At 36.4% G+C, this 12,740-nt stretch overlaps 1 protein-coding gene across 1 annotated transcript; it reads right to left on the bottom strand.

The window, feature by feature from the left end:
* Positions 1-430: 430 nt before the first annotated feature.
* On the bottom strand, positions 431-5,204 carry LOC109805182 (Got1/Sft2-like vescicle transport protein family). Its single transcript, XM_020367182.3, has 4 exons — positions 4,836-5,204; positions 1,509-1,776; positions 1,234-1,338; positions 431-857 (listed from the first exon to the last, which is right to left on the bottom strand). Exons 1-4 carry the CDS (start codon positions 5,006-5,008, stop codon positions 747-749), a joined length of 657 nt encoding a protein of 218 aa, XP_020222771.1. The 5' UTR covers positions 5,009-5,204; the 3' UTR covers positions 431-746.
* Between the last annotated feature and the right edge of the window lie 7,536 nt (positions 5,205-12,740).

The raw sequence follows: 12,740 nt of genomic DNA, 5'->3' as shown, positions 1-12,740 counted from the left end.
CATTCTCGTTTCTCACCAACATAGCTAGATGTTGAATATAGAAGACAAGTCCACAAAACGATGTGGCAGTCCGCATCAGTTTGCAGAGACCTTGAATTAGAGAACAAGGCCTACTGTGTTTGTTTACCTCCATCTTCTCTGGCAATTATCTGTTAATTAGCAAGGAATTTCTAACCCATGTTTAGTTTCTCTCATCAGGTTTTTCCGTAAATATAAAATGAGATATTGCTTGCAATCCAAGACCATGGATAACACTGAAGTTAATAATATTAAAAAAAATATATGCTAAGGTGCTTGTAGCTTAATTTACACCAGTCCAAGTCTTTGGATGGGGTATTCATATCAGAATTTTAATCTTCTTCCATGCCAAAAGAATGATGTTTAAAAGGTGCTAAATGAAAGGGGGACCGATTTTCCATGAAAAATGAAATTCTCAAACAAAAAATATTTCAAATTCTCTTTGTAGAAGTCAGGCAACACGAAGGTATCAACAATTAACTTCATCAACCAGACAATGGTAATTTTCTTTTACAAACATGAGGCGAAGAGGCAAATCAATTTTTTTCATCAGATGTAGCAAGTGGCATTAAACGTTGAACCCTAAGAACATGTTAGATAATGCTTCAAGTCAGTAATATCCTTAGGTCACTTTGAAGCTTCAGCTGATAGATCTTAGGGGGCAATTTTACAAGTCAACTACTATAGACACATATCTGAACGCAACTCAACTATCAACAAACAATAGGTCATCGCCCAAAACATTTCATTAATGAAGAGGTAAGAGCAGAAGTCAGAAACTTCATTCCAGCAGATCCCCCAGGAAAGTATGATATAGAATAATAGCCAAGCGAGAGAACCTGCAAATTAAGTCAAATTTTAAATTTCAATGCAAGATGACAGAAGCATATATAAAAATAAAAAAATCTGTAAGGAAGACCTATCTCTACATGCCCAGCTACTGGAAGTTTGGAACCATTTTAAACACACATTACACACCTATCACACAAAGCACACCATACCAAGACTGTAGAAATACCAGTTCTTAAATTTATATTGGTTTTGCTACATTGAAGGAATTGTTCCTCATTGATATAATAAATTAAAGATCATACTCAAAAGTCAAAAGCCTCGAGCATACCTTAAATCAAACATTAAATGAAAAAAATAACACGTGAGTATTGGGGAATGGCTATGCTACAAAGAAGCATTTTAAGGATACGTGAAAACTGATACCTGAACCACAGAGAATACCACTGAGAGAATGTAGCTGTGAAGCACCATTGATACATATATGGTACCAACCATACTGCCTAGAAAACCCAATGTGAAAGGGAGCCTCTGAAAATTAATTAGGAAGAAACAGTTAGCAAGAAAACACACGTGCAATCAAATCAAAGAAACTATTTTGGTTTCCAAAGGCCCAAACAAACTCATTAAAGCAACAAATAGTGACTAGTAAAATTTTTATCACCGTGTAAGCAATGGGAAATGAAATTCTAGCAAGTTACCTCCATTGATAACATGTGAGTAAGCTGACTCTTTGGACCCTTGAGAGCAAAGAATGATCCAATAATAAACGCACACCCAAGTGTGAAGCATATAGCAAACTTTTGGGGCATAACCACCATGACAGGCAGGAATAATGTAAATGATATGAAAACAAAGAAGACTCCACTTGCCAGAAGCAAACCAAAATACACAAGCGCTTTGCCAGAAGGCACATTACTAGTGGCAGACTGGAAGTTGCCAGGTAGATCTCTCACACCTTTAGAAACCCTAAACAAGAAGAAACAAATTGTGTAACTACTTGCGGACATAAGTTCAGATAAAATTATTATAGGCTTTCTGGGCAGCATGTTCTTTCATTTTGGTGTAGAAAATCCATTTAAAAAATTAGAAGAAATTGAAATAGGTATCTGTTCTTTCTGCTGCATTTTATACCATCCAAAACCAGGCTTAGGCCCTACAAAGCTTAGTCTAGCTGAACCTACTTCCAACCCCACCTCCTAGTCATATGCAGATAAGGCAGAGAAAACAGACAATTTTCCGATATACAATTGTATTGGATTGTGCTCACTCTATACATAAATTCACATAGAGACAGCAAAAGTTACTGTAGACTCAACCTTGTAAATAATATGATCCCAGAGTGAAGTTTATGACATGAGAGAGAAGTGAAAGGGATCATGCACGTGTATATATATGATTATACTGATATTAGGAAAACATAAGGCATTTGTTCCAACTTCCAAGTTATCTAATTTCATTCTAGGGAATGACATTTGATGCACTTCAAGGTACAAACTATTGCATCCTATAAGACACTAAGTGTTATCGGTGTAAACTGTAAAAAAATCTTGGCATGCTGCATATCTGGGTATCTGGGTATTGACTTTAACCCACGTAGAGTGCTTGTTAATAGCCATAGAGTCAGCATTATCGGTGAGATGGTATATGTAATATTACCCAGTAAGCAAAGGTTTGATATGCAAAGCCTATGAGTCAGTTGCTCCCATCCAACTTGTCAGTGGTGAGGAGTACACTGACATAGATTGAGAATAGGGGGCTTAGTCTCGGAATGAATTGGGAACCATCTGATGGTGCAGATCCAGCTAAGGTCACAATAGGTAGTGGAGAAAACAATGCAACAAAAAACCAAATAGCACCTTTCAAAGGAACACATTCAAGGAGAGGTTGAATGGAAGAGAGGACAACAGATTGAAGTAGAGGTCAATGAGATAAATACAGCTTGTAGAGGAGATGCTGCAATATGTCAGCGACTTGTGGGAGTGCATGACATTCCTAATGGAGGTGGGTCAAGTGGGAAAACAACTAATGTGGTTGAGATAAAGCTGTTGGGGTGGCTATACATTGTGGGGGGAATCAAATGTCAATGGTTGAGCACTGGTGGTGGCTGGAAAATAGGGTACAAACATGCCAGAATGAGACAGAACAATGGGAGTTGGGGGAAGAAACTAGAAATGACCCATAATTTCCTGAAAACAAAAAAAGAAAAAAGAATCACCAATGGGCAGCCAGTTAATCCACCAGCTATACATGGATTAGGACAACATCCTGGCAAGCTCTAGATACATAGCGTGTCAAAGCTAAACAGCAAAGCTAAATTATATTAAACTAAAAAGAATAACTAAACAAATTACAATTACCTTAATTGTCATAATTACATGGTCTTTTAAGCCTAAACATTGTATCTAGGCACTATTTACATGTACTATGACAGTTTTTACTATCAAAAAATGCCAATCTTTGATAATCATATATTACCTTCACAAGCGTCTCACTAATATTCTAACCCTCTCACAGCCTCACCAGTATGATTGTAAGACAAAAAATAAGCTTTTTCTGTTAAAGCATGTTTACCAATTGTTTTTGTGAAATAATTACGAAGTTCGGTGGTAAGGTCTAGCTTATTCAAACCATGACTATAACAATACATATGGAAGTTATGGAACACATACTATGTAGGTTGAGACCAATCAACTGATTACTTGGCAAGCTTGCTTCCACAGGTTTCATTTTAAATCTCTTGTACACACAGTTTCCTAGCAAATGATAATCTAGATCAACACCAATAAAGCTCTCATAGTTGCCTTCATCTTTCCCTTACTCATTCACATAAGCCCCCTTTTTTCTCTTACTCATACCAACCCATATTATAAATTTATAATATAAAAATAGGTAACTTTATAAGACATGGGGAGGCACTTAACAATTGCAATAGGGATACAGTACAGACATACACTATGGGTGGAAAAATGATTAGGAATAGTGGTGGGTTTAGGGAGACTCAATATTTCAATGGCGCATAAGATAAATAGCAGCGAGATTTTACTTTTGAGCCAAAGCAATAGTTGGGATAGGTGAAAGAGACAAGTGTCTAGTCCACTCTCTGTCCACCTGGTCTAGGTAACATGGTTCCCAAGACAGCTCCATCCCTTGTCTATCATGAAGGCATACTTTTCAAGCCATGAACACCTCAGGCACTTCCCTCATCCAAAACCTTGCAAGCATATAGTTAATTTCCAAGATAACAAGGCTCCATCTTGGTGTAGACCTGCACCTAAGCAGCATAACCACACTGCAACATGTTATCTTATCCCTTACTGAGGGTTCAGTCAGCCCAGCATTATTAGTTGTATCAAACTTCCCTCGGATTCAACAGTGTACATGGCTCAAATGAATTTAAAATGAATTTTTCTCTAAACCCCACTTTATTACCAACCAAGGAATTGAAATAATTCTTACATGAACACAATAACTACAAGCACAACAAATCCAAAACTAAATAAAAAAAAAAAAAACAATTATAATACTAAAGAGAACAGAATCCATGCTAAATTTATTTTAACATCATCTTCATATTTCAACGGGATGTACCTATGGCTACAGGTATTGCACTCATCCACGATCCATCCTTAAAAATAGAAAAACCCTACCTTAGTCCTTAGAAACCACAAATGGAAGTCAGATTGGTCCCTTGAATCAAACTTTTTCCACAAGCATGGTTTTAAATTGCAATTTGCAACCACAAAAAAAAAAAAAAAAAAAAGCTTTTTGATTCACTGCAAATGCAATAACAGCCACATTTTTCCACAATCACCCGTAATGTCAAGGCTCACAACAAAAAGTTCAATTGACTGGATCCGTTCCTCTAAAGCGAGTTACTCACTTTAGAGGGCGAAACAAGTGAGCTCCGGCATTGGTAAGAAGAAGAGATTCACGATTCATGACGCATATAGAGGGATTGAAATTAATAAGCTAATTTAGAGGAATTGATTGGAAATAACGGCAAATAGAAGCATCGAATTGCTTACACGCTGAAAGTGCCGGAAACGGTGTCGTTGGCAGACCTAACGGCGGATTCGAGATCGAAGGAGAGGGCGTTGTCCTGAGAGGATTGGGCCGAAGCGTAGGAGTTCCAATCGGCCAGCAGCGACGACGACGGCTTCGCCTCCTCCTCCCCCGACGCCGAGAACCATCCCTGCATTTTCCTCGCCGATTCCCACAAACGCAATTCCCACTCTCTCTCTCTTCAATGAACTGTTGCGTGCTGAGTTTTCAATTGCGCAATCAATTATAGTTCGGTGCTGCTCCTACTATGATCGTAAAATCACTACACCATTTCTGTTTCTACCACCATTTTTTTTTAATTTAATTTAACTGATTTTTTTAAGGAGAAAACTTATCTACCGTGGCTAGATAGATGTGATTGATGTTGTTGTTTTTCATCTATAATTAGAGTTTCACTTGTGTAAATTTGATTAGAGAACCTAACCCATGCTAACTTGGTTTAAGTTTTGTTTTTTTAGAACAATAATTTTCTTGTACAAATTTGGTTAGAGAACCTAACCTATATATACCAAATTAGTTTAAGTTTAGTTTTTTGGAACAATATTTTTCTTGTGCAATAAAAATACATTTAGTTAACATATTTATTTTACCATTTGGTGAAAAAAAAATGTCTTAAATGTATTTTTAGTTTTTAATTTAGAATAAATTTATTTTTGTATTTAAATTTTAAAATTATTATTTTTAATTTTTATAATTTTTAAAAAAATTATTTTAGTTCTTCAGGTCACTAATAATATATATGAAAATGACAAATTGAGATAATTATACAAAAATTGAGTTTAATTAGATGTTTTTAATAACATAGACATTAATAGATAATTTTTATATGATAGTATTTAAAAGATTTTCTAATAAAATTTGAGTATAAAAATTAAAACAAGAATTTCTAAAATTATAGGAACTAAAAAGGCCGGTTTTAAATTTGAGAGACTAAAATCAAATTTATGTTAAATTTGAGAGACTACAAATATATTTAAGTAAAAAAATATTTATATCAATTTAGTCCTTCACAATAATAAATCAAAATAGAGTTAAACATCTAATTGTCAATCAGGTCTCGCTTGCAATTTCCTCAAGCCTAACTGTGATCTACTCTCACACAAAATATGATTATAGCAATCCAAACCACAATAAAAATAATAAGGATAAGCTAGAGTTCAAAAACGTGTAAGTATAAAAAATATTTTTATACCATACAACATCATAAAAAAAACATATATGAAAGTTAAACACTCCAAAGCTAACATATATCTCATCCAACCATGTCAACAATACATATGAACACACCATAAAATACATCATATGCATATACCTCAATTTATGTATTATCACGCATTTACCTATGGAGATCTCCTAACAGCATGAACAATCTAAGCGACTCCACCTTATCAAATTATATCATTTTCGTACCCAAAGCGTTGTCTTGATCACAACAAAATGAGAGGACAATCCCTCCTCTAGTTTCTTGGATTTTGTCACTTACACTAGAAAAGTCTGATTCCACTGTTAGGAATAATACAACTGGGTATAGGCTTATCACGACCTTGAAATGTATAACCACTTCACGTGTCGAGTTTGCCTATTGATTATTCTTAAGGAACCATGCAACATTTCCAAGTATTTGGTTAAGGGTTATAGCCCTTGACTTCCTACCTTACTCAACCACTAGGTAAGGACTTTAAGGAGACATCAACACACTTTAAAACCCACTTTAAGAGACATACATACTTAAAGAGAGTTTTTCAATAGTGGTTTATTTGAGCAACACTTCAAGATTCTCGATGTGGGATCTCTAGTTTTCAAAAACAACTTGAAGTTAGCGAAAAAACACATAGAAGGGAGGTTGAATATGTGTGTGTGTAAACAAAGACATTTTAAAAACATTTTCGCAAGATAACCCTCTTTTGTCCAATAAAATAGTATTAGTGAATGCTAAACAGAAACTGCCTAGGATTGGTTTAACAAAATCATTTTGCAACTGGGACTTTCATCGTCTGCTTAGAGAAATTACTTTTTAAACGAAAACCGTTCTTTTAGGATAACCAGTTGAACAAGTATGGTTTTCGTCTAAAGATAGTTTTAATAGACGATAACCATTAGACGAAGTTTTTAGTATATTAAATCAGTCAAATAAAAGTGCGTCTGAAATATAATGATAGTGCAAGTATTTTTATACTGGTTCGCTCAAACTGAGCTATGTCCAGTCTCCTTCAAATGAAGGGTTTCACTAGATATTCAATGAGGTACAAGTATTGTTTGTTCAGTCTTTTCAGGCTCGCAGTGAGTATTATAGACCACCAAGGTCACGACCACTCCTAGTCCCAAGTATTCTCAACCACTCCTGGTTGGCTAGCTTCACTCACTAGCTCTAGTATTCTTTATTCAGTCACTTCTGGCTCTCAGTGAATATTATCGACCAACTCCTGGCCTGCCAGCTTCACTCAGTAGTACTAGTATTCTTTGATCAGCCACTTCTGGCTCCTAGTGAGTATTCTCGACCAACTTTTGGCCCGTTGACTTCACTCATCAACGTTAGTATTCTTTACTCAGCCACTTGTGGCTCGTAGTGAGTAGTATTCTTTGACAAGCCTCTCTAGGCTTTATAAGTATTCTTTCCCTAGCCTCTTCAGGCTTTACAGTATTGGCTAGGCAGGTTTGGTTTGAGTGTATGGGTTACTCTCATAGAGAGGATACAAAGGTTTCTACACTCACTAAGGTATGCAACCTTAGTTTTTACAACGATTGAGTGTTTGGTTTACTCTCATAGAGAAGATACATAAGTTGAATACACTCACTAAGGTTCATGTTCCTAAGATGCACTTGGAACTACTTAGTCTATAGAGATAAATATTCTAAGGTACATTTGACTCTATACACTCTATCTCTGATTTCGTTGCTTTGTGGGCTTGATATCACTTTTTTGTTTAAGATGCAAAAGCCAACCTTTCAAGGTTTGAAGTAGTGATATATATATGGTCTCGTAGAGATTTGCCCGTTGCAAGTATCCATTGAAGCAGATATAGTCGTTCATGACTAGTTTGATCTTCTCATTTAATGCTCATGTTCTTGCATTAAATGTTGCTTCCCGTTCATGGACATTGCGTGTAGTTTTCTTTATTTGTTAGCTACTGTGTCTGACCTTAGCTAAGACCTAGGAACCTTTTTTTTATTTTCCGGTCACGTAGCTGTAGAGTGTTGTTCTGTACTTTTTCTGACACATGCATGCTTTTGCTTTTGTGTACTTTCCTTCTTCTTTTTCTTCTCTTCCTTTGATCACACTATCGTGTTGAGAGCATTTATATGATCGTAGATGATGCCTTGATTTGTTCTCTGGGACTTGATTCTTTATTTGCTTTCATGGCATTCTTTGTCTTCGTTTGTTAATCCTACACATCTCAATCTTGATCTTCGTCTGAGCATCTGAGTTTAATGCTTTGAATTTTCTTTTGATCTGGTCAATAATGTGAATGGACAGACTTTGTTTTTGTCTGAAATATCTTTCAGTCTGTGCTTTCCTTCGTCTGATGCGTTGTTGAATTTCTTCTGTTCTTTAACCAACTTTTGTTTGGGTTTTTATGTTGAATCTTAGGTTGTGCTTCACACACCTTCGTTTGTTATTAAACTCATAGTCGTCTGGTGCACTTATTATACTTTGTCTGTTTTGTTAGCTTGATATGTATGATTCTCATGATGTGCTTTTCCTTGATTGTTCATTCGTCAGAGTTGACCATCTGGTTTCATCTGATGTTTAACCCATGTTTGCATTGTTCTAGCTTCAGCCTTATTTTGGCTTTTCATCTAATACTTCAAGGTTTCGTCTTGTAGTAGGCCTCGTCTAGTGCTTGTTGATTGTTCTTCTGTTTTTGATCAAACCTAATCTTGATGCTTGATCAACCAATATATGATTTGTTTAGTTTATCCAGGCTTCGTAGATCTTGTACTTAATGCATTTGATCTTGCATTAAATGTTTGCTCCGTGATTCTGGGTTACGTGAACTCTTTTGTACCGTTTGTTTACTTCTATGTCTGACTTCGATCATAACTTAGGCATATATGTATTTTCTTGGTATTGTAGCTACAAAGGCGTTGTCTTTTACTGACTAGTAGGTGTACTTGCTTTGACACATGCAACTTTGACTTGTGGATTAGCGCTAGTCTATTTTTCTCTTCTCTCTTCTCCTATCTTGATGACTTCATGTGTTCTTCTAAGAGTGTGGATGATAGGTAGTTCTTCTCGTTGTGACTTAGTGTACTTCAGACATTTTTCAATATTCTTTGTTTGTGTCTGAAAATTTGAGTCTCCGTCTAGGACATAGACTTTGACTTTTCCTTTCATTAGGTTTGACCCTTCCTTTCGTCTAATTTGACTTCTTCTTTCGTCTTGTGTATATCCATCGTCCGTGGTCTTGTATTATCTAAAGCTTCTTTATTTTCCTTCTTATGCTGGACTTGGCTTCATTTTGATCTCTTAATCTGACGTCTTGCAGCTTTTACTCTTTACCTTGGTTGCTCGTGCTTTATTCTTTATTTTGCGTTGTGTTGGAAAGGAAGTATTGTATTTACTGTAATGTAAGGTTTGTAGTTTGTGAATGGCTTTGTCTGGTATAGAGGGTGGTACATGCATATTCTCAATGGCTTTGTCTGGTATAGAGGGTGGTACATGCATATTCTCTATTCTTCAACTTGCTGTACTTATATTTTTATCTGAAACACTAACACATTTGTATGTCATTATTACATGATAAGTGAATGAATATGTATTCTAATGTATCTATAACTTGAGAGTTATGCTTAGTTATGTGTAACTTGTGTGGTATTTATTATGATTGTGTGTGTTTCCTAACATTTATTTCTACATCTGAACCAAAGTGAGATGTTTCTCACTCCCTTGTTGCTCTATTTGTATTTTTATTATGTTGCAGATGATCATCAGCATGAGGATATTGGTGATGAGATTTAAGTCTCATTGTGGGGTGTGCTCTTATAGGACATGCGACATCGGGGCTTAGTTAGGATTAGCATTGGAGTTTCATTATTGTTATTGTTTTTTGAAAAGATTAATGTTTTATTTTGTCATCATTTCCGCATTGAACTACGATTTACAAAATATGAATGTGAACTCTATAACAGCCCAATTTTCATTGGGCCGTAGGCCGAATTCGTTGCCCAAAACGGGCCATTTCAAAAGTGAAACGGGCCGTTCTGGAATAAGTTAAAGGCCCAAAATTTGAGAATCAGAACGGGCCGTTCTGGAGGGAGAACGGGTCGTTCCAGTTTAGAGAACGGGCCGTTCTGGTTTAGAGAACGGGTCGTTCCGGAGGGAGAACAGGCCGTTCTGTTGGGATTGGGAACGGGCCGTTCTGGTTTTGGAACGGGTCGTTCCAGTTCAAAAATTTGCGTAGGTTTGAAGGGCCTAGAACGGGCCGTTCCGAGTTTGGAACGGGCCGTAGTGGTAGGTGGGCGAAAAATCCTATAAATAAGCCTCAAATCCTCTCATTTCTACACACCTCTCATTCTCACTCTCTCTTCTCTTCTGTTCTCTCTTTCATTCCTCTTCTTCTCTCTGAAGACCAAGAAGAACTCAGAGGATGAGGTTCTGTCCCAGATTTAGTTCCGATCCTTGTTTAAGGAAAAAGAGGAGGAGGTTCTGCCCGAGTTCCTATTTATCCAGGTACGGGGGAAAAGGAGATTATTTATATGTAGAGTTACATGAGGAAATTGGGTAGAGGAAGAGCCCTTAGGGTTATGAATAATTTTATAATTATTTATGTTTGGAGAATTAATTACCTTATGTGATTCTATATATATTTAGGATTACGAATATATGTTTAACTTGTAAAAAATGATGCTCTGGGAGAGAGAACGAAATTATAGAAAAGTGCCTGTAAGTTAGGTTGTGAAAAATTGGATGATTTCTGTTTGAGAAATTGAGGATCCCAATAGATTCTGTATGTGTTGAGGATTATAAATATGTTAATAATTTGTAAGAATGATGATCTAAGAGGGAGAACGAAATTGTAGAAAAGAGCCTGTGAGTTAGGTTTTGGAACAATTGGGGATTTTACTGTTTACGTTAAAATTATATTAAATTGATAATTATGTTGTTTGTTATATTAGTTTATGAATGTTATTGTTATATTATTTGATGATCTAGATGATGAATTACTTGAGGGGTATGTGTATCACCATTTTGTGTGGATTGTGTATATATTGTGGAATTGAGATGTGGATGTGGATGTGGATGTGGATGTGGATGTGGATGTGGATGTGAATGTGAATGTGGATGTGAATGAGATGTGATTGTGGTTCTTCACACCTATGACCAGGGGTGAGCACGGCCCGAGATTGTTACATGAGTATCGTGACCTTGGTTAACATGTCAGGGGTGAGCACGACCCTAGGTTAGGGATAACGTGACCTTGGCACAGTGTTATATCAGGGGTGAGCACGGCTCTGGATTGTTACATGAGTATCGTGACCTTGGTTAACATGTCAAGGGTGAGCACGACCCTATAATAGGGATAACGTGACCTTGGCACAATGTTATATCAGGGGTGAGCACGGCTCTGGATTGTTACATGAGTATCGTGACCTTGGTTAACATGTCAGGGGTGAGCACGGCCCTATAATAGGGATAACGTGACCTTGGCATAGTGTTATATCAAGGGTGAGCACGACTCTGAATTGTTACGTAGGTATCGTGACCTTGGTTAACATGTCAAGGGTGAGCACGGCCCTGGGATAGGGATAAACGTGACCTTGGCACAGTGTTATATCCGGGGTGAGCACGGCCTGAGATTGTTAAATGGGTAGCGTGACCTTGGCATAGTGTGAAGTGCAAGATTTGTGATGATTGGTGTGATTGAGAATTATGACGTGATGACGATGTATGATTGATTGAAATACGATATGTTGAAATATTTATGAATATTTAGTTATAATGAGATAATATGTTGTGTTTTCTTATGTGCTATATATATATAGATGTTTTCTTTTCTCACCGTGCGATTTGTGGATATTTTAGGTGAGGAAGATCCGGTTACGAGTGACATCTAGAATGCTAACGGTTGAGTTGTGGTTATGCTCTGATATTGTGACATCGGGGCAGAGGATTTTCTTTAGGACATAGATTGTTATATGAAATTAGAATTGTAAATATTATTTTTGAAAATCATTTGTAAACTCTCACGTTTCATTTTTATTGTTGTGGTTATTGAAGAACAATTTTGAAGATTCTCATGTGAACCCTTTTACCGAAATTGAAAATTGTTTTTGTTAAGTTTTCATTATTACAATATATGTGTTGGGGTAGTAAGGGTGTCACATTTAGTGGTATCAGAGCCTGGTTGATCCAATCGGCCGTGAGTTGTGAGTCTACTAGGCTTGTTCGATAGATGAATGATGGAATGCATTGCGTGTGAAGTTTATTGATGTGCTAATGTGATGATTGATTATGTTGTTGTTATTTATTTATGTACATTGTGTTCTCAGGATTTGTCTGTTAGACATGATATAACTTGATGATGCTATTTTTGATTGCTCTTTCTTAATCTCATGATTGCTTAATTATTTTGATACTTCTTGTTTATGTAAGAAGTAGTGGTAGTAGACGAAGTATCTTGCTAACCAACTAGAACTAGTGGAAGCTTGGATGTGGGTAAGAAATTGACTTATCGAATGTATTAAGAGTTTACGATTGGTGGCGTTTCTGAAAGTTATAGTGGTAATGATTGAATCCAAGAGGTTATGTGTCGAGCATTAGAACTTTGATTGTTCTTGATGAAAGGTCAAAGTGTTGGTGATTTCCTTAAGTTTTGATGCTTGCATATTAATCTTGTTAGGGGTTAGGTTGCATGAGGATTTGATTT

Source organism: Cajanus cajan, chromosome 2, assembly GCF_000230855.2.
Source record: "Cajanus cajan strain Asha chromosome 2, NIPB_CcT2T_4, whole genome shotgun sequence".
Classification (NCBI taxonomy): domain Eukaryota; kingdom Viridiplantae; phylum Streptophyta; class Magnoliopsida; order Fabales; family Fabaceae; genus Cajanus; species Cajanus cajan.
The sequence above is the reverse complement of the archived record's forward strand: the minus strand, read 5'-3'. Positions and strand labels throughout refer to the sequence as shown.